General features: G+C 31.4%; 1 protein-coding gene and 1 long non-coding RNA gene across 2 annotated transcripts; one reads left to right on the forward strand and one right to left on the reverse strand.

The window, feature by feature from the left end:
• Nucleotides 1-14100: 14100 nt before the first annotated feature.
• LOC105620348 lies at nt 14101-15764 on the reverse strand. The gene is made up of 2 exons (XM_012201851.1): nt 15450-15764; nt 14101-14865 (listed from the first exon to the last, which is right to left on the reverse strand). Exon 2 carries the CDS (start codon nt 14860-14862, stop codon nt 14101-14103), a length of 762 nt encoding a protein of 253 aa, XP_012057241.1. The 5' UTR covers nt 14863-14865; nt 15450-15764.
• A 5210-nt stretch (nt 15765-20974) lies between these two features.
• On the forward strand, nt 20975-22807 carry LOC105620225. The gene is made up of 2 exons (XR_001046493.1): nt 20975-21048; nt 22544-22807. It is a non-coding gene; the product is annotated as an uncharacterized LOC105620225 (long non-coding RNA).
• The last annotated feature ends 860 nt before the right edge of the window (nt 22808-23667 follow it).

Genomic DNA, 23667 nt, shown 5'->3' on the forward strand with positions numbered 1-23667 from the left:
ACATAGCAACGTAAATTACTATTAATGTTGCTGATACTGCTTGCATTTTTAATTGTTGGGTCGATAAAATTGCACACATGTGTACGTATTTAAACTTCTTTAGAGCTGAAAATTTTGCAAAATTTACTGGCACTTTTCCCTAATTTTTTCCTGATTTTTCCGTATTTCTAATTTCCCCGACAATTACCTTATTTGATTTCCAGTTTTATGACAAAATATTCAAAATAACATCAAAATGATAATTAAAAGTCACTTTTTAATCAATAATGATTCATTTTAATGTCCTTTTGATATAATCGTCGACTTGTTCTACTTAGGACGCTTCGTTCATTTGCGCTCGCTCATCAGATCCGACTTAACGCGTGTACAATCTGACCTAATAATACATACGTATACTTACATATAGTTATACACACAATATACTCTTCGCGGCTGACAGGATCGCGATTTGATGGCCGCAAATTAGCCCGGGGAAACCCCCTCCTCTCCTCTCTCAAGTCGGGCTAATAATCGCACCGCGTGTATCTCCGTAATATCACCCTCGTTACCACGTAGTGATGACGGAGGGTTCAGGGATAGATCATTTGACAGTTCTTGTACAACAGACGTGAACACTCGGGGTACATCAGAAGACGTCGACCGATTTCTTGGAATGAATGATCACGATAATGCATCAAAATAATGAGATTATTTCCTCGTATCGATTATATCTATCAGTATAATCCGAGTTATTACATACTATCGTTTTCTTTTTATGTCATTAGTAATTAAGAATAAAATCGCGTTTAACGCTCAATGTGACCGTCCGATTTTGAACTTCACTTACTCTGGATCAGCGATCGTTTCGCTGTAAAGCGGCTCGAAAACATCCGAGTTCCAATTTTTCGACAGTCAAACCGAAGATATTCGGAGAGTCGCGACTTCTGATTTATCTCGTATATCAAGGAGGCACGTCGTAAGAATAAGTACACTATCTCACAAGACAAGTAATATACATATATAAATATATACATCTCTCTTAGCCACGTACGAACAAAGAATGAATATTTTTCTCGTCGATATATATTTGTCTATGTAATAATCTATAAATATGTATATCGTAATAATGGCGTGAGCGGTCACATGCGTCTGGCACGTGTCTAGCCATGCCGTCAGTCGTCAATTGTCGCACTACACAATCACTAAATCTTAAGGTAGCTTTTGTAACTCAGGCGACGTCGCTGTGCGAAGACGGGCACACTTCCTAGACAGACGTATACATCGCATCACGTGCAACTGTTTGAGTTTCTCGCGGAGAACGATATTGCGGTATTGTCGTTTGAATTGGCGCGCAAATAATTATATCGATAAAAAGAAGAACTGATGAATTATTCCATGTATTTCATATTTCTGCTCGCATACGTAATTGACTGCACACTGATTACATTTTCTACTCAAGAAATATACATTTCCTGCTCTACAAAATATATTTCCCAATACAATCAATGACGTAACAGAGAGGAATGAATGGAATATATATTTAATAATTCATAGAATTATATTAAAAGATTCGTTTCTAAAAGTTCTTATTGAGGATTAAATTTTAATAATGTAAACAAGCGATAAGTTTGTTCCAATGATATAGTGTGAAAAGATTTATAAAAATAACAAATTTTAAAAAATACGATTTAGTCGAGATCATTTATTAATCCAGTCAGAAATGATTGGGAATTAATCGCAAATTATTATAATTAAAGACATAATTACAATTAAACGAAGCCAAACGAAAGATAAGAATGTCTGCAATTTATTAAAAAAAAAAAAAAACGAATAAATTCAAAATTCATGCAGAACGCGAATTGCAAAAAAAAGTTACAGAATAATTAATTAATTAATCATACTTTTTTGATGGCGAAAGAGAAATAAAGAAACAAAATATTCAGTACAAATGTTTGAAGGAATATCAGGACATATCATTATGATTTTTTCATCTTTTATCCCAGATGTAGATGTAATATGCTCTATGTAAAAAAAACACAAAAAAAATTTCCAGATAAAACAGACCCATCTAAATAGAATACAGAAGTCACAATAATATATCATAAAAACATTCTCATAAATTTATTTGTCACTTATATTAATTAAAAATTAATTCATTTTTAAGATTAGATGATGTCATTCTGCTAACATATGAAAATGAGAGTCATAATTAAATCATTATGATATCACAAGACATTATTATAACGTCATTTGCCATTTACTCCAGATCTACAATAGAATTCTAAGCCTTAAGCCATAAGAAATGGACGAATTCTAATCGATTATTTTCCTCGAATTCAACTGTAATTAGTCAATTTTTTACGACTTAAGGCTTAAAATACCTATGCCCATATTCATAGTCAGACCTTGTACTTAAGGCTTCTTTAAATTTGTCTTTAGATGCTCAGTAGTCAATGAAATGATTCGTAGAGAGCATCTGAAGATAAATTTAAGGAAGTCTTAAATATAAGGCCTAAACGGGCACTATTGCAGATCTGAAGTTAAGGAAATGCTGAAGTGACGAATTTGATCTCGATATCGATAAAACAGATTCTCAAGCTTGTTTTACAATGTGCTTTTTGAATCCTAATTTAATTTTGTCTTTTATCTCGTTTTTTCTGTTTTCTCACCCGAGATAAAAATTAACGAACTTTGAAAAAACAAAAAAACGCGGCAAAAAATACAATCTCAGATTTTAAGTCTAAATAAAATATTACGTACATTTCTTGCTCTATATCCTACATGGATATTAGGTAACACTCAGAATTTTTCTATTCATTTTTGTTGTAAGTTTAAAATCATAATTTGGAGATCTTATTATATATTCTTATTTTATTAAAAATTATTCAAATAGTGGGGAAACTACTTTTTGTTTAGATATATACTTGAAATCATTTAAGTTTGTTCGAGTCGCATGCTCCTATTCACTCCAACGTGCTGCAAAACGTGCTCATTAGAGTGAGTAGAAGATATGATTGGAACATGTTGGAGAATGCGATGCGAAAAATCTTTATACATGTGAAGAAATAACTCACGTAGTAATAGGAAACTAACTTTTTTCTTTGTTTTTCATACAGGTTTGCGTTTTCCTACAATTATTTGCGTCTTTTCTTTTATTCTAAAGAATATTTTTTGTTATACATAAAAAAAAAACAAAGAAAAGTACGAAATGCATGTTTTGTTGCGGTATGCAAATGACTCGAGCATCTCCTTAAAAGTGAACTTATAAGTAACAAATAAAGTTATGTGTGATTAGAGTTACTCTAGTTAATAATGTTCTTACGATATCTGTATTTTACTTGAGATTGGAATTTTCTGAAATATAGGTACTCTCTTTCTCTTTCCTTTTTTTATTCTTAAAATATTCTTACTCATTATGTATTCTCGCGAGGAAACGCATTGCAGAACAAGGGTCTCGCCGATGATATGAGAAAGTTATGCGAAGGAGATGGTGATTGTCCATCCTTACTCGAAAATATATCACTTATGAAATTAGTTTTAGATGCATATGATGCATCCGATATACACAATACACGTGGTAGAGTTGCAGACTTCTTAAAGCCCATATCAGACTACTACCAACTTTGCAGACCGACTGCCACCTCTGATCGGTAATTAAGCCTGCGATGTTGACACTGACAGCATTGCAGCCGATATGGTAACAGAATTCTAATCCAGCAGAAAAACAAGCATCGTGTACCGCTTTAGAATTGTCAGGTCGGTCTAGGTCTATATTCGAAAACACTGATCGCGTGTCTTCGAGTACATTTTACTTTTTTATTTTTTACTCGCGTCGCATGATCAAACATGTTCTTATTTCCTCCAATCACAGCTCCTACTTCCAATGCGCTCGTTAGAGTGAGTAGGAACTATGGTAGAAACATGAAGCATATTGGAGTATGCGACGTGAACAAACCTTTTGACTGTGTTCGCTTTGGCGCTCACAATACTTTAAGCGTCGTTTCATCCTTGTTGCTTATTAAATATTAAACAAAGATAATTGATGCTCGCAAGTAACATGAGCGAACGCAATTCTATTTTATCCTTGTTGTTCACCGAATATTAAATATATAATTATTAATACTCGAAGATACTCGAGTTGTATTTTCAAACCTTGCAGAGTCGGTAGTTTGATACGGGCTTAACGGCACATCCATTTGGGAACATTGTGTTTCACGCATACAGCGGCTCCACAATGAGATTTTAAGGCGTAAATTTTAAACAGTAATCCATAAGAAATTGACAATTACAATCGAATGTAAGGAGAGTAAACGACTATGATTGATCAACTTCTTATAGCTTAATGTTTAAGCTTAAGTTTCATGCCTTAAATCCCATTGTAGATGCTGTTTAATACGCATGTACCATTTCATCCCTCTTTATTTCGCAAACACAATAAAGTAGTAAGCTTTAAGTCTTAAGAAATTGATCAATCACAGTCGAATATGAGAAGAATAATCGACTACGATTGGTCAATTCCTTAAGGCTTAAGGGAATCCTAAAGCGAATTCGAATTCTGATGAAATCACTGTTTTACCCATAAAATGCGACACATAGACATATTTTTATATACTATTACATTAATATCGCACTCGTCACACATACGTACAAATTTCAAATTAACTAACTAATCTTTCGTATTAAGCATCTAATTTTAAGTAACTCAGTCTCAACATTGTTTATGTAATCTCTAGTCCAAACCAAATTTATTTTATAATTTATATTTACGAAGTATAAAACTCGTATATAAATCAAACTTTATTACGAATCAACATTAAAAGTCGATAACAAAACTGTAATTTTCCACCTTTTTTTGTTTTTGGCATAAAGTCGATTGATTCAAATTACATTATCGTACATTACATTACTTTAATTATAGAAAAAGATTTTTTAATCTGTAAAGACAGTTAGAAAAATATTTGTTTGAAAAAATTAATAAAAAATTGGTAGCAAGCTGACATCAAAATGATGACAAAATGACGTAGCTTGCTGGGATTCACTTTAATTAGAATCCCCTTAAAGCTTAGTACTCTATTGCGTTTGCGGGATAATGTTCTGTGTGAATAATAAGAATAAAATAATACATCATGCGGATTATGCGTGAAACGGAGTTCTTTGAAATACTATGCGGAACAAATTCGCTCGAGAACAAAGAGCTCTACAAAGGAACTGTGAAGGAACGGAGAACATAGGAAATAAGTATTTGAATCAATCAGAAACGATGCACTGTGAAATACGATTTTGATAGATTGAAATTCTTAGGGGCTTCGCACAATAAAAGGAACAGGGAACGGAGAACAGAGAATAAGAATTTCAACCTATCAGAAACTGTGTATTCCACAATACATGATTTCTGATAGGTTGAAATTTTTATTCTCTGTTCCCTATTCCTTTTATTGTGCGGAGTTCCTTATTCTCTGCTTCCTTAAGGAATTGACTAATCGTAGTCGATTATTTTTTTCACATTCAACTGTGATTATTTTTTTCACATTCAACTGTGATCAATTTTTTAAGCCATTCTACTATTGCATGAGTTGTATGTGGTTGTAGTTATAGGAATTAATCAATCACAGTCGAATATGAGGAGAATATTCTACTGATTGGTCAATTCTTGCGACTTACAATCACTTACGGTTATAATTAATCGTAAGCTACGCTTACGTAATTGTAGAATAGGTTTAATTAGGTTTACTACGTCTATTGTATTTGCGGGTTTATATACATACAAAAGACAATCGAAACGATAATAAACTCAATAAAGATGCATTTGAGCGAACAGAGTTAAAACTTGAACACGCAACTGCGCGTTACGTCGAGAACAAAGTTCTACCAAAAACATGTTCTACCGAAAACAAAGGTGAATGCAAACAAAAGTCTATTGTATCTCTTTGTAGCGCTTTGTTACACTTTCTAGAAATGTGAGTTGACGCGAATTTACGAGGCGATGCGACGGGCGAAAAGACGAGATGAAACATGCGGAGAGTTTAATTATGGAGAATGGAACAAAAACCATGAGAAATTGCGAAACGTACGTCTTGTTTTGATAGTACATTAATTGACCCCTTTTTGTATTTCTCCGGAGGCAGGTGTCGTTTACCTAAAGAAAACAAAGATTATTTAGTATCGATTATGGTATCGATTATGTAACATTTTCTTTGCAGAAGAAAATTTTTATGCATGTACACACACATTTCACTTTTCAAGTTTACTATGCCTTACTACGAAAAAGTTTTTTTCAACAAAATTAACCCACTCCTCTTCCTGATTGGTTTCGTCATCCAAAAAACACATTTTAGTCAAAATTTCATTCTGATGTCGTAACTAAAGATCAGTTGTATGATGAATTTTTGTTACAAGATTTAATTTCAAACGTCCATAAAACTGTAACAGTAAATAAATTTTATGAATTAAATCTGTTCTTTTTAGCTAAAGTTCTTGCACGATTCATTTTTCACATTCGAGAGAAGAAGAGAAAAGATGAACCATGTAAAAAGTTCAGCTAAAAACAGTTCTTTTATCTCGACAAACACACATTGGATGATGAGAAGTGATACATACCATTGTACATTTACAAAAAATTTTCACGCAATTGAATTTATGAGCATAAAGTCATCTTTTCATTGAGTAGCAGTCATATTACTGACATTAATTTTGCGTCATACAAAAAATGTTTGATTATTTATGAATTGAAATAAAGTCATTTTTATTTCTTGTATTGACTTTGATGTGTTTCTTGGGCATTTTATTTCAAGCCAATGAGAACTTATTAGTTCTTCCGCGAATTGAGGAGAAGACTTTCAAAATGCATTTTGTCTAAAATTTGTAATTTTCAGAAAATGAGAAAGAAAGAAATTACGTATTCAAGAAAATTACGCACTATAGAAAATAACATGTCAATCAGTAGAATGTGAAATATTAAATGAAATTACTTAACAATTGCTAAAAATGTGAAACAAATGCATTTTGTTTCTTAAAAAAATATAATGCACTTTGAAATGTCTATATTTTTTCAGCGTATAAATTAACGAAAAAATATTCTCTGAATATCTCAGAATAGCTTATAATATATAAGTCATTCAACATTAAACACTACGTCATTTCTAAACTAAAAAAAAAAAAGAAAAAGAAATTTTGGACAAAATGCATTTTGAAAGTCTGCTTCTCATTTGTCGATGACAACGAATTGTCCTCATTGGAAATGTTTAAGATTCGCGGAATTCGATTTTCAAGTGCATGTTAAGTCATGCCTCACTTGTAAAATACAAACGTCTTGTACTATCGCTTACGCATCCTCGTAAACATTACGATACTGGGTAGCAATCATGTAACTTTTTTCCTAGTGCGAAAACGTGAAAAGTGAAAGTATATGTATGAACATACATACATGCAAATTTTTTCACTATTCTGGAGATTATATATCTTCAAATGAGGTGAAAATTACAAAAGTGAGCAAATTCACTAGTATTCATAATTTAATTGGTCAATCTTAGTAATCTTTACTTTTATAATTTTCACCTCCTTTCAAAATCCACAATCGACCCCCTAATCGCGGTGAGAGCAGGTTCGGAAGTTCGCGAAAGCTCGCATGGCTCTTCGTTTGTGTAACTGTAAGCCAGTGCAAACATTCAGTAAAACGGCCCTTAGACGATCAATATTATTACACAATATTTGATATTACACAATATTTGATACAATATTCCCTGGCGAAAATAAAAATTGGAGAGTAAATTGAATGTAAAGGGAAAATAATAAAAATAAAGCTTTTAGAAAGCAAAAATTGAGACAACAAAATGAAAAAAGTAGAGTAAACACATCTTTTATATTTCGTTGTCTCAGTTTTCGCCTCTTAGATTCGATTCCATCAATGTAAGATTAATTTTAATTTCGTTTTAACTTTATTATTTATCTTTTTCTAAGAATTAATTTTCTTAGAATTAATAAAAGTTGAAGAGTAAATTAAACCGAGATTGAAGTAATATTACTTTGGAACCGAACCTTAAAAACTTCATTTTTGTCTCTTCTCTTACACTCGACTCACGCTCCGATTTTTATTTTTGTGTAAAACTTTACATCAGTAATATCTATCAGGAATTTCCAGAGATTTGATTTGAATTCTTTTGAATTATTTAAAGGAAGCATTAATAATATTATACAATAATATACAATAATTATTATTATATTATTTTATAATAATTATTATACAATAATTATTATAATATTATACAATAATGGTCACAATAAAAGGAATAACGATACTAACCTATCAGAAACCGTGTATTCCGATGTATTCGATTTCTGATAGGTTGAAATCTTTATTCTTTATTCCTAATTCCTTATTTTTTCTATTGTGGCTGCACCTTAATTGTAGAATAATAAGGCCTGTTCTTTTTGGCTGAACTTTTGCACCAGTTCATCTTTCTTTCTCTTCTTTCCTCCTGGAGAGAAAAGGAAGAAATATTAATTGGTGCAAAAGTTTAGCCAAAAAGAACAGGCCTGAGATCTGTTGGCTGAACTAGTGTACACTTTTGGAACTAAAAGTGAGATAGATATTTGTAATAGACGTTTGATATTCGAAAGCAAGAAAGAGAGTTCTAGAAGAATCTAGTGACAGAAACAGAAAACAGACCACTATATTAAATCTAAGGCTCTAAGGGTCTCGGAATTTTTTTCGTGCACGCACGTGTGATGTATGTATAGGTTTAGTATTTCGTTGCTACCTTCAAGTTAAATAAGTACAATAACGGTCGCGGGAACATTGAGACGAATTAGAGACGAGCGCTTTTCAAACATCGGACACGTCGTGGATGCATCGATTTCGACAGGTAAGAATGCTAGTCGGAAGTATACAGACATGTTTCGACGAATACCTCATCGAAGATTCGTGCGATCAAAATTTTCATTAATTGTAAAAATTTTCGCCCAACTATACGTCTTGTTGCACATCGCGTCGCCTCGCAGTCGCACAAAATAAACAAAGATAGTCATCGTTTACGTACTACAGCCATCCCAGAAATTGATGCACAAACCTACGAATCATTTTAAAGAAAGAAGGTTTGATCTTCAGAGACAATCGATAGCGACATTCGCCGATCCTCCACCCGTCTTCGCAATTGCGGGATCGCGGATCGAGAAATCGGACTCGCGCCGAATTCACGTCGATCCTGGGCACGTATTAAAACCGTGTCACACTATATTGTAGACTGAAGATTACTAATCATCTAGAGAGTTTTTCGTCCTCTTCTCGCGATAATATTTATGTTTTGGAACATATGAATATTGAGTATCTAAAGGTTGTGCTTGCGCTCTCAAGCAGCAATCATGATTGTACATATAATGTAAACATGTCACTGCAAAGAGATATCGATTTACCGTCGTAAATTTTTTCATATTATTTTAAAGTTGAAACTGATGAGAGCCTCGTCCTATATTGAAGATTCTAGACTGTTTGTTTTAAATTGTTTAAAGGCATCGTATAATATTGTACAAAATAATTGTACAATAATATTAATAATATTAAGTCTAGGAATCGCTTAAAAATTCTTGCGAATAAGAGATTAGAATTCAATCAGTCAAACGATATTTTTAATTTCAATACATTTCGTTTTAATTGGCTGAATTTTAATCTTCAATTTGCAATTCTCAATCTCCAATGCGTAGTGTGATACAGGTTTTATGAAATTATTGGGAATGAATTTTGATCGGAATTTTTCAATTATTCTCTAGATTTCTTGTGCTCTAATAATAATAATTTATTAATAATATATTGATTAAACGTTGGAGCCAATATTGGGCCAATAAATTGTATTATTAAAGTATTTTCTAAGAAAAAAAACGGTACAATTCCGATCCGAAAATCCATTCTGAATAGTTCCATGATACATGCCCTGTTTCCCGTTTTTTTGCAATTCCAAAATTTAAAAAAAGGAGAAAAAAAATGAAAAAAAAAAGCATTTGTTCATGTGTGATTATTATTCTAACTAATGACGTAAGATTATACAAAGTTAAGTGTCCTTAACGTTAAGCACACCCCGACACGCAAACACTAGGAGAAAGTAATGTAAGGCGTTATCAGGAGATATCGAGGCCTCCCTTTTTCTTCTTTCCATCTTCTCTCCTAATCCCGTTCTTTCGCGTACTTTGAAATAGACATACAAAATGGAGAAGAGATGTTGAAATGTGATTATTCTACGTGTACAATCGCGGACAATCACAGACAATCATTTACACGTATCAAGAATTATCAAGGTAGATATATGCATGACACGCATTTCGTTTTGTTAGATAGAATCGCGTTTGGACGAGGAACTCTTTTATTCGCGTCTCAACGGAACGCGACGATCGGAGAAATGATCGATCGTGAATGACGACCATATTTTTTTTATTATTATAATACTTTGTATTTATTTTATATTATATTTATTCATAATGACTCAAATATATTATATATTTATGGTATATTTATATCAAATACTATATATACTATATATTCTATAGTTGCAAAGTTACTTTTTCCAACAACGCAGCCAATTTACGTATCATAATTTAAATTAAAAATTTATATCGCATAATTTAAATCGAATTCGTACATTTAGAAAATTTATTTGAAGAAAATAGAAAATCAATATAGAATATTCCTCTTTTTTTCCTACTTTTTTATTATTATAATTATATTTATTATTATATTTATTATTATATATATTTTACACTATATTATTTATTATTATTTATGTTTAAATATATTTTTACATATTTGTATCAAATATACTATTAATGTACAAGAACTTTACAATTGTTGCTACTTTTTCTACTTGAAGCAGTCATTACTTTTACGTCGCATAATTTATAAAATTTATTTGAAGAAGAGAATCGATGTAGGAACATTCCTTTTCTAATCTGCGCGATTAGGATAGCTTGTAGATCATATTTTTGTTTCTAAATTTTAATAAATCATTTCGATATTAATTCTATTCTGCTTTTTATTTCTCGATTCGACTGTTCCACTCGTCTTGCTCCACATTGCCGGGAATGCCTGGAGTCGGTCAACATCACGCTAGCGATATACAATCAAATTAGTAAACACTCCGATGTTGATCGGCACTCGTAGCTCGTCCAAACGCACACGTTTCGAGAGGAGCAGCCGCGTACCTGTCGATTCTATCGATCACGAGCATCACTATACGCATAAACTGCTCCCATGCAAAGGCGCGTTTATTTATCGAATCGTTTGTATAAACGGCCAAGTCAGTCCAGATGAATATTTAGAAGCAATTCGTAATTCAAAGTGCTATTTTAGGGAAATGAAAATCAATCCTCGCATTTCGCAAGGCCTAAAATGTATGACCTAAACACGGAATAAACGCGCCGTTATAGTACATTTACGGATGCTCCATTCGTTTCTGCACTTCCTCTTCGGATGTCTCTCTCACAAATTTCGTACAGAAAATATAATTCTCATTTATAGATTTCAGAGAATGACCTCGCTTTTGCCGCGGTAGATAGCCTGCTCGTCTATCAGAGTTGATTAAAGGTTTGTTCTTTTCAGCTGAACTTGTACCATTCCTTTTTCCTCTTTTTTCTTTCTACCGGGAAAAACGAGGAAGATGACTAATGCAAAAAGTGCGGCTAAAAAGAACAGGCATAATATGTTCTCTTGATTAATCTTTTTGTACTTGTTAACCAAAAAGACTCTCGTCTGTCTATTATGTATTTAATTATTAGTTACTTAATTATAAGACGCTACGCGAGCCGGTGATTATGTAACTTCAGCATGTTGATTCACCGTTGGAAAATTTGTGATAAATTTAATACTTCACGTCTCAAATAGTCCACTCAAATTTTTATTTTAACTTAACATAAGATGAATATGTTAAAAGGTATATCATTTTAAAAAATAAGCATAAAAAAAAGGAATACTGACTCAATTTGTAAACAAATCATAGAAACTATTTTTCAGTAAAATTAATATTTAGGATATGTTAAAAAATAACAAATCTTAACATATTTTGTTTGTTAAAAATTAACATATCCTTACATATTTTATTTATTCTTAGAATTTATGTTTTAAAATACATTATTTTTATGTTATTTATTAAAATGTTATTTTAACATTAAAAATGTTGGATATCAATTTAATATAAAGTGTTTAAATAACATAATCATGTGTCTACAGATTATATTAAATAAATACTCGAATATGTTAAAAATTTAACACAAAATTTTAAGAATTTGAGTGGACCATTTCTAAAACAAAATATTTACTATATTGAATCGATGATGAAAAAAATATATTTCAGATTTTGAAATTTCCAATTTTAACCGAAACCTTAAATTAACTGTTTAACAAATTATTATAAAATGACGATTTTCAAATATTTGAAAATATAAGAAATTTCCTTCCTCGACTGTCGCCTCTCAAAAATAATATATTTTATCTATTATTAGCATGTCTCTTAAATTTTAAACTATCAAATTCAACGGAAAAAAATCAATGATGCGAAGAAAATTTTAAATTGAGACATTCCAGAACTGTAGATAATAATTATGCGATTAAAGGAAAAGTATTTCTTAATCGAAAGTCGAATACGAACTCTTTAAGATCGGTCGTAGAATCGAGCACGTTCTATATTGCAATTTCGTAATTAGTGAGCATAGAGGAAAAAAAAGAGTAAAACACCGTACCTTATATTAATTATTGCACGTAATATATCGTGCATATAAACATCCAGCACCTCTAAAATAAATCGATAAGATGTATAGAGATTAAATGTTAAATGAAAATATTTTTCAACGTAATTCGTCAAACATGGATGTATGTTACGCTCGGGAACACTTTGCATAGATGAACCGATCCTAAAGAGGCTACCTTTTGTTGTATACTACTTATTTGTACTAATTCGATCGAATTTATTCCTCACTTTCCCACTCTCACTTCTCTCCCCGAAATCGGTTACGCACAGATCAATATTTATCGCGTTTCCTAAACGGCAAATCTCTATTAATTACAGTATAGAGATTCTCTCGCGTAATAAAAGTATTCGTCACCGGCGAGTAAAGTGCTCAACCGAATAATCCCCATCAAGATTATGTGTTCAGAAAGAATACGTTCTACGATACTCTTTGCGACACCGTTAGTGATAAGATAGAATTCAGAGGTCTATATTCAGAGAATAATACAATCCTTCTACTAATTATACATACATATAATTATAAATGTATATTTCATGTATTCGTTTTTAAAAATACAGTAAAACTACCGTTGTATCGACATAGTGTTGAAACTTTGCACCCAACATGTCCGTTTGAATCTTTTCCATCTGTATATAATTCTCGAACTCGAATTAATTACAGTTTTACTGTAATTTACGAGTATAAGAGTATAGTTAAAATATTGAATATTTTATTGTGTCATCTAAAAAATATAAAAATTAAATACCTTATGCATGTAAGAAAAATATATATTGCAGTATACCCTTAGTACATACCTTAACTACACATGATGGGTCTTTCGTATCCTGGATTAATTTTCATCACTTTTACATACAAATATATAAAAATTATTAAGCAATTTTTATGTATATTTTGACATCTTTAGAAAGTAATATATTTATGATAAATTATATATAAATTATTATATACAATTGTTGTATATAATGTATATAATGTTGTATTATATAAATCAAAGAAAAGAAATGGACAGGGTACGAATAACCTAAATGTGTATATTAAGAGATAATATATATTAGGTGTAGTAAAAAGAAATCCATTATTTTTCCATTCAATTTCATGACAAAATAATGGATTTCTTTTTACTACACCTAATATTTAGTATTAGAATTTTTCTTATTAAAAAATAATACATGAATTATGTTAGTTAATTATTCCTCTGTATCAGGGATAATTATATTGAATATAAAAATATATACACTTACAATATTATTCTCTTCATTATTATGAAATTAATTCTTTTTTGCCAATATAAATGCGATAAATTCTTATTTGCTAAGATTTGCTTTTCATGACATTCCAAAGCAGAATTTCACATCCTGATTTTCAATTCTTGATTTTAAAACTTGCAATAAATTACTAATCTTCTACGAGTTTTAAGTGACTAAAAGCTTTCCTTTGTGCAATATTGTGATATATTCTTACATATATTCTTGGGGCATATCTTGCTTTTCGTATTCTAGTTTTAATAGTTGTTATTTCAGCAGGCGTGAGAAAAGATAGCAGCTTTTGTATCGAAGGTGTTTTTTCATATTGCTTGGCTTGTTGTTTACATTGAAGTAGATGCAATTGTTTTGCAGTTAATTTTCGTTTCTTTCTCGACGTTCTTTCTCTATGATTTAACTTAAATGTTTCTGCCGTTGAATTAATTTGTTCAATATTCTTATCTAATAAAATTTGTGGCTGGTCGAATGAGCAGGATTTAATTTCTTCCGGAATATCTTCGAATAATGTAATTTGAGTTGTTTCTAATTCTTCTATTATTCTTGGAATTTCTGTCACCTCTTCTTTTGCAATAAACGTTTCTCTACTCGCAGCCGATGTTTGCGGTTCTATTTTAATCATAATAGGTACACTAGAATCTGGTCTGTTTGGCAAGTTTAAGGAAGGTGCAACGCCACGTTTCAACTTTCTTACTCGAAAAGTTACTAGATAGTCATTGTCAGCAAAATGCCGATAGCACACAGCACACTTGCTTATTTGCTCATCAGTCATATGTTGGATTTTCTCGGAGTAAATCAAGCTTTTCCATTTCTGGAAGAGAGCTGGATTCTTGGGGATCTGATGAGATGGAGCATCTCCTCCCGAGGGACATCCCAAGATGCAACATGCTCTGCCCATTCCCTGTAATGAGATTACGTATCCATGTCAATCAAGCATAACTAATTAATGATCAAGCATAACTTATCAACATCTCTTTAATCTTTTTAATTAGGCAAAAGTGATTTAAAGATATGCAAGTTGATGAGTGAGGTATTTAAAACACTCTCAAGAAACTTCAATTTTATAGTTATTTATTATTAGTTATTTATTATTTTATAGTTATTTATTATTAGTTATTTATTATTAGCATATCATGTGTTATAGTTTAATTATAAGATAGAGGAAGATAAAAGAAATAAACTTTAAAACTTCTGGGAGTATATTTTTTGTTTTCTTTTTCCAGAATAAGGTTTTAAAAAAAAACTTGGAATATTGTGATCACTTTACCTATCCACTAAGACTCGGTTTTTCATTTTTTGGTTATAATTTAAAAACTGCGAGTACATAAACTATGTTTTATATGTCATCTTTGTAAACAATTTAAGAATCATTGAAGCCTATATTCTTTGTTGTATTAGATTGAATTGAAGTTTTTCTTGTTCTTATATTTTTATTTATTAGTATTAATTTTTGTCAAGTGTATTACTATTTTAAAACTTAATTACTTCTTTCTGAATGGTATTATCCAGTTTGTATTAAATTTACATGCAAAAGATTCATTGTAAACTTAATGTAAATATTCTATGTAAACATAATAAATATAACACAACTCTGGATTAAACTTAACCTAATAACATATAAATTGTATTTTTCTAGTAATTAGTACTCAATCATTAAACGGATGGTTTTGTAATGAGTGAACTTTAAAGTTACCACACAAACTACATAAAAGCATCAGTTTAGTGATTAATTATTGCTAAAAAAACAACTTTTTAATTACTATCAAATTAAATGAGATTAAGTTTAAACCACAAATTAAGAAAAAATAAAAAAATCAGGCTTTAAAGATTAAATATTCACTTAAGATAATCGCGTTTCCAAGTGGTAACGATCTCAAAGAACTGTCGACCATCGTCAACGCCGTTCACCCCAGGAAGCGTCACATGATCGGCACCGTCGGCACTCGGTTACTTCCGAGAGGCAGCGACAGGTGGCATTAGGTGAGGATTGAGAACGAGCGCGAGAGTCGGCCATCTTTCCTCGCGGCCAACCGGTGTCGTCGCGTCGAGTTATCGTTGGTGCGCACGCGTCGGCAGCACTCGAATCGTGCGAGAGAGGCTGGCTACGCGAAATATTTGAAAAGTGCGGTCGTATCGCGTTACGGATTGTCGACGTTCTCGCGTCCACTCCGATCATCTCAGTGGCCGCGTCTCGTCGCGTCTCGTCGCCTCTTGCGAGTGTGGCATGCGAGGAAGCGCGCTGGTGGCCGTTTACCCGCGTCACCCACGCACGGAGGATTATGCTCGATGAGCCGCTGTGACGCCCCGGCGGAACGACGATGCAGCGAAGTGGTAAGTGAGACGTGATAGAAACGATGAGACGCCGCACGCCGCAGTCTTTTTCTCTCTCTCTCTCTCTCTCTCTCTCTCTCTCTCTCTTTCTCTCTTTCTTTATTTTTTGCCTTCCCACAGGTGAGAGAAAGACGACGGAAGACACAGTACACACGGCGCCGACCATTTTGGCAGCCGCCAAATTTTGTCGTCAATACGGCGCGACCGGTCGATACGTCGCGAACCGACCTAACCTACCAATTTAATCATTTAATAGTCACTCCTTCTCCCCTCCTTCCCTCGACAGCTTGGATTAATTAGATCTCGTCAACGCTGTTTTTCTTCTTTCGCCTCCTTTACGCGTAGCGGCGATAATTACAGGACGAATTAAGGAGAAAGATTGAGTAATTTGGAGCACTAATCTTGTGCCGTCCATTTGCCTGTCTCTTGTGTTTTGTTGCTAAAAGAGGAAGATAGAAGGTAAGAATGAAAGAGAGAGAGAGAAAGAGAAAATCGAGTTTTTTTATTAATCGGTAATTTATTAATATACTGACTTAATTTAATGACATTGCATGTAAAAAAATTTAGGAGCATTTTTGGAGCTTATATTTGTCTTGCGATGTGATTGATTTTAACAGGTGTCTTATTTTCAAAGGCCATCTTTGTTCACCCGCATGTTGACACGTTGTCAATTATTATTCTCGATGTTATTATTATCTTGCTTACTACAAAAGATATTATCCGTTATTTTTTATTATAAACATCAATGATTTAGCATGAAAATGTTATATCGCATTGATGGACTGGATTAGTATAACTTATTATTATTAACTTATTATTATTAGTATAACTTTCTCATTATGAGAAAGTGATGAAAGAAAAAAATAAACCTGTTAGGTTTATTTAATTTTTACAAAATTGTCAATTATCTAATTGTAATGTGAAACAATTTTTGACGATTTTAAGAATGAAATGTTTTGAAAAAATTAGGAAAATTATGAAATATGAATCGCAATCGGAGTCCCGATATTTAATTACTTTTACTTTATTTATTTTTATTTAGTCATTTTCATTTTATTTATTAAATTCTTTTATTATTATTTAAATTCTTATTTACCGAAGAATGTCGCTTTATTTTGAATACTTATTTTCACTAATGTAGATTAACTTTAATTTCAATTCAATGTTCTTAATTTTTTTTATAATAAGAATTGGAAAAAATGAAGAATACATTAAATCGAGAAAGTTGAAGTCAATCTACATTGGTAAAAACAGGCATAAAAATTTAAACATTCCACATAATATATATATTTTAAAGATCCGAAGATTTAGAATGAATTATGATGGAGAATAAACATTGCAATAGAGAATAATAAATATTTCTTAAATCCGTATCTTAAATCTCAGCATCAACGATCTTTCCATATATCGATGTTTTTTCTCTGAAAAGAACTAGATTATTTTAGATATCTAATGATTTCCATCGATATAGACTAACTTTAATCTCAATTTAATCTACATTTTATCTTTTTCTTGGAATTAGAAAAAGATAAACCAGTTGAATTGAGATTAAAGTTCATCTAATATTAGTGGAAACAGGTCTCGATCATTATTCTGAAATCGGATTTTGTTGTTCGTTTTATAGTCTGACCTCGCTTGTTCGTGTTCTAAATAGTTATTCATGCAATACACAATACGTCACTCGATTAGTTTCCCATTAAGATAAGATTGCCTGTTGTGTTGGTCCTGCATAGATAAAGCGCTGCTATTTTCACGGACGTCTGTTCTTGCAATCGGTCGCGATAGGAAGAGGTCTGATACAAAAGTTACATAGCTAGAATATATTCAGGGCACGTATTATAGAACTGTTCGGAATAGATTTCGATTGGAATTATTCCTTAGGAATTACAATTGAAGTGGAATGAATTCCGATCGAAATTTTTCTTAGAGAACACAATGGAATTCCAAAGAATAATTGAACAATTGATCTCCAATCAGAATTTGTTCCGAACAATTTTGTAATGTGTGGATTTAACATCAAGGGTCTTAAATCCACATCACATTTTGGTGTTATATTTGATAATAATTTTATTTGGACTAAAATAGCAGAACGCTTCAATCGTTCTTAAAATGTTAAAACTTTTTCTAACATTGTCATCAACAGTTAAGAGTTTTAATAATTATTTTCATGGTCCAGCAAAATTATTTTTAAATCTAATTAAATTTTTTAATACTTCAAAAACGTTTTTTTTTTGTAGTTTGTGAAATATGGCGTTAATTAATGTTTCATCAAGAAATTAAAGAAATCTTGTCTTGATTTTGTCTTGAAACAAGATAAGATCAAAACAAGAAATTAGAAATTGATTTTAAGACAAGACAAGAAATTGTTATCAAGACCAAGATTTCTTGACAATAAGTCAAAAAATTTCTTGAAATTTCCGTGACAGTTTTTATTCAATACTTTATTATAATATTTTATTATTTTATTTCTGATTTGAAAAGTTTTGAATAAGTTAAGTTTGAACATTTTCAATTGTATTTATTAGTATTTATAACAGGTTATATAATATATTGTAGAAATGTATATTCATACATTTTCACTAAATAGCAAAATAGCGTATGAGCAGAGTGTAAATCGATTATTGAAAAAGTGAAGTCCCTGATTTAACCAAATTAAATTACTCACCGATACTTGTTACACCAGATAACCTTTATATATAAGAAATATATATAAAATTAATATTGCGAGATTACTTGCAAAAGTATATTATGCATTTGCGTACTTCTATTAATAATATCAATTAAATGATTAAATGATTAAAATATAATTATAATTATAATTATAATAATTATATCTAATAATCTTAGGAATCTAATAATCTGAAATAGTTACATTTGGCAGTAACTTCATGATATTAAAAATGATAATTTGAGAAATATTTTAAATCTTTATTAATAGATTTGTGCATAATAGACATTATAAGCACTATTTTTAAATCATGAATTTAAACATAGTAAATTACGAGACGACTCGACATTCAATTTGTTTTCCTATGTTTTCTTATTATCTCTTACGACGTGACGTAATCAAAGAGTCCTGCTTAAAAAATCAAGAAATTTTAAGAAATTCAAGATTCTTGAATTCAAGACAAGAAATACAATGTCAAGAAATATGTTCAAGACAAAAAATCGAAATTTTTTTATTTTGAAAATCAAGACAAGAAATGTTTTTTAAGACAAGAAATCTTGATGAAACACTAGCATTAATTATTACAGTTATCATAAAGCGATTTGATGAAACTGTATCTCTTCTTTTTCGTATCTAAGCAGATGTCTCAAGAAATGAAAAGTATTGACAAAACTACAAAGTTTAGACGTGATAATATTTATAATCTTCGCGTTTTATTGATGAAGTCGCTCGAAAATAGACCCGGGAGGAATTCTGCAGGGTTAAAGAATCAATTCTCTTAATCGATTAAGGGGGAAGAATGCGAGAGAAGGAAAGTAGGAGAGCGATGGTGGAAGGCAGAGCAAGTGGGCGAGGATAGAAGAGAACGCTTCTTCGTCGCACGTGAGAGAAGCTCCGAGCGATCGCGAATCGCCCGAGTCGACGTTGCCTTTAGTGCGACTCGCGTATCCGACACGCGAACACGCGATCGTATCTTCCGCATCCCACCAAGGATATTAATTTTATTGTACTGAAGACTCACGTGGGCTCACGAAAAACACACATTTATCACTAGCAAGATACATCGGGATTGTGAATGTCGCGATTATCCACGAAAATCTGCGAGAGTCAGAAAATCGGTTCGAATTGAGATAAATTAATCAAGTCGTCATTTTCTGTATCTGTATGTTTTTAGATTTCCTTGGCTTCCTCGTTTTTCGGCTTTTCTCGAATCGTTTAAATCTTCGAATCTATATATTAATATATAAATGGACCGAATTGTATAGATACATCTTCGAGTTCCGATAACGGAAGTATATCTGGAACAATCAATAGCTCTTTCGAGATTATATTTCTCAAATCGCACTTTTTAACTTTTTTCTCGATGCAAAGGTTATATCTGAATCGAATTTTAAATAGTAAAAATTTTATATTTTTGTGCGACTTTTTGTTTATAACGCCTCAAAAATCTCTATATTCTTTAAACAACAAGAATAATTTTGCACAGATTTTATCTTCACTTTTATATTTTTAGAGGGAAATCCAGTAGTGGAAAAGGTGAAATTATGTATGAAAAGGATGGTTCTGTTAACATATCTAAAAATTTAGCTATAGATCCGAAAATAATTAGGGCGCTCAAACTGATTGCTAGAATGCCAAAACTTAAACTTTTTACAGCATTGATCATTATATGTATTTGAAATCTTTACATAATTATTTTGAGGATCCAACAAATTTATTTTTAGATCTGTATCTAAGCTAAATTTTTATATACTTTAGCAAAATTATTCTTTCCATTAAGGATTAACTTTTCTTATCAACCGTTGATGTTAATCGCGATCGTGCAGACATTTAAATTCGCCCGAGATTTCCTGGTGTATCGACACGCTTAATCGGCCATATATATATATATATCGCATGATATTTAAATTCCAACCCCGGGGATCCGTACATTTTGGAAAATCTATTTCGGTCGATGGCACCCCTCGATGCAGCATATATAGTCATTCACGCGATTCGCCGCGACAGAATTCAACAATAAACGACGCGGGGTATCAGAACGAACGATCAGGATGGAGGCTTCTACGATTGCTCTGCAAGATGCACGTAAGATGCAAATTTTCATTTCTACTCTTTAAAATCTTTAGAATGGAATGTAACTCTAAAGACTCTGAAATCTCACTTTTGACAATTGACAATTGAGCCATTCTTTTTCAACACTGGCTCAATTGTCACTCTTTGGCTGGTATTCATAGTCTATTCTTACTTTCTAAATCTGAATCAGTGAATAATCACTGATATCAGTGCCAAGCTATGCTATCAGTGAATGAAATGTAAGATCCCTAGCTGATCTTTATTATTGTATGTGATCTAATTAATCTTGTTTTAGTGCATAAATTTAATGAATATATTGTAATATTGGAAAATTGAAATTAACATGCAACTATCTGTATTTTAGTTATACTATAATGCTCAAACATTTCCTATTTTACTTAAATTTCATTGATTATCAACACCAAGTATGCCACTGAGTAACTGATTCAGATTTAGAGAGTATATTTAAGATCGTTTTAAGTTCTGTCTTGAGATATCACGAACCGATCAGGGCCGCATTAGTGACTTAAAACATTACTTAAAACGATCTTAAAATAAGAATCGATTATGAATATCGGCCTCTGATTGATTTATGACATCTTAAGACTGTACTTAAGACGGTCTTAAATATAAGATCCGACTATGAATACCGATCGTTGTCATTCTTTAGAATTAAATTCCTAAGATTTTAGAGAGTACGTGTATCTTTTTGTACCTTTTTAAATTTAATTTAATATGGCTTTGATAATTTTTACATTCTTATGTTATTTCAACATGATATTTAAATACATCTCAAATATCGTGGAGAAGAATTTTTCGAATGTAACTTGTTTCTAAAGCAAACTATTATATTATAATTTTTGAAAGAGAAACTAGTTTCTGCTTTTATTATTGAATTAAACTCTCGAGAGATTTTATTTGCAGTAATTATCCAGTTTCAATGGTACATAAATGCTACGTTGCTTAAAGCATTAACAACCAGTTATGGATACTATATACTTATTGAAGATAAAATATCGCGATATATCAACCAGTTAGGGTTATTTTCTCAAATTTATTGATACGTTTTATCAAAAACATTCATCGGAATAAATTGGCATAAAATACATATCTAAATATATACCTGACGAACAATTATGATAAAGAAAACGAACAGTTATGATAAAGAAAACGTCAAATGTATGTCTAATGTATGACGAACAGCTATGTAAAAAAAATGTTGAATATAAAAAAATATATATTTTAATACAGAAATAAATAATTCTAATATAACGTTTCTCTTCCCCTCCTCCTGCGTGTCCCGGACGATCCTTGCTCCTTATCATTTTTGCTCTTTATCATCCTTATCACGGTGTTACAATACTGCTTCCTCTTTTATCCTACGTCCTATCCATTTTTCTGGTTTGTTTCCGGTGCTGTACGGATGCTGGACGACCGCATGACTCCGACGATGACGATGACAACTGGGACGTCATCGGCGTCACGGTCACTTCGGACGTTACGGCAGCGGTGAGTCTCTATCTCTCTTTCTGATAAGGTTAGTCGCATTCCGATCGTCGGAACGTTAAAGTCGACTTCGTGTCCGCAATATTAATACTGCGCCGCTTGAATTCAGCATTTGCACGATGATCGGCCGAAGGACTTGTCGGCGCGTGGAAGAGATTTTACATTAATTTTCACAAGGAAATTAGGATATTAATCTGTGATAATGTGTTAAAAGCATTTCATGTAGAGAAAAATTGATATATACCTATATTAAATTATTACTTAATTACATTAAGTATTAATTAATTACATTAAGATTAGAAAAACATTAATTAATTATCTAAATTTTTTGGAGAATTTTGAAAACTGCATATGTGAAAATAATGTGTGATTTTTGTCTACTTTAGTCTCTCCTAAAATTTCTACTACGTCTTATTTTTGCTTTTAAAACGGCGTTTAATCTGTGGAAACTTGGAAAGCCACGTCACAATTACAATTTGCTAGACACTTATTGTAGATTCTATTTCTCTACTTAATCTTGTTTGTTTTTCTACGTTACTACTATTATCTCTAAACTTGTATTATGACATCAGTGTCCTTCTACGATTCTTAGAATTGGATACTATACTGGCGTAAATTGTAGTCTATATTATAATTTATATAGAAGCACAAGGAGATCCTTCTTCAATTTTGAACTTTTAGTGTTGTTTAAACTCGAATCAAAATAAGGAACAATATTATTTTACTTTTAAGAAGATAAAAATATCTTTTTAAAGAAAATCGGGTTTTTTTGTTTTTTTCGAATTCTTTCAAATATCATTGAAACTATAAAGGATGGAAAAAATGTTTGTACACAAAAATTAAACGATTTTCTGAGTACTCTTTATATGATATTGAAACAAAACCATTTTTTTCAATATTTGTTTTTAAAAAATTTTTTATTAAAAACTCTTTATTAAAAATTTATCAAAAAATTTTTTGGTATTATTAAAGTTCTCTTGAATTTATTCGACTTTTATTAAAATTTTTTTTTTCATTTTGTAAGTTTTGACAATATTTGTTTTAAAAGAAATTGACAATTGGATGTTTTATCCTCTAAAGTATTCCCCATTCCAATTTTAATAAGTTTTTATTATGGTGTATTTT

The sequence above is a fragment of the Atta cephalotes genome (assembly GCF_000143395.1).
Source record: "Atta cephalotes unplaced genomic scaffold scaffold00025, whole genome shotgun sequence".
Classification (NCBI taxonomy): Eukaryota; Metazoa; Arthropoda; class Insecta; order Hymenoptera; family Formicidae; genus Atta; species Atta cephalotes.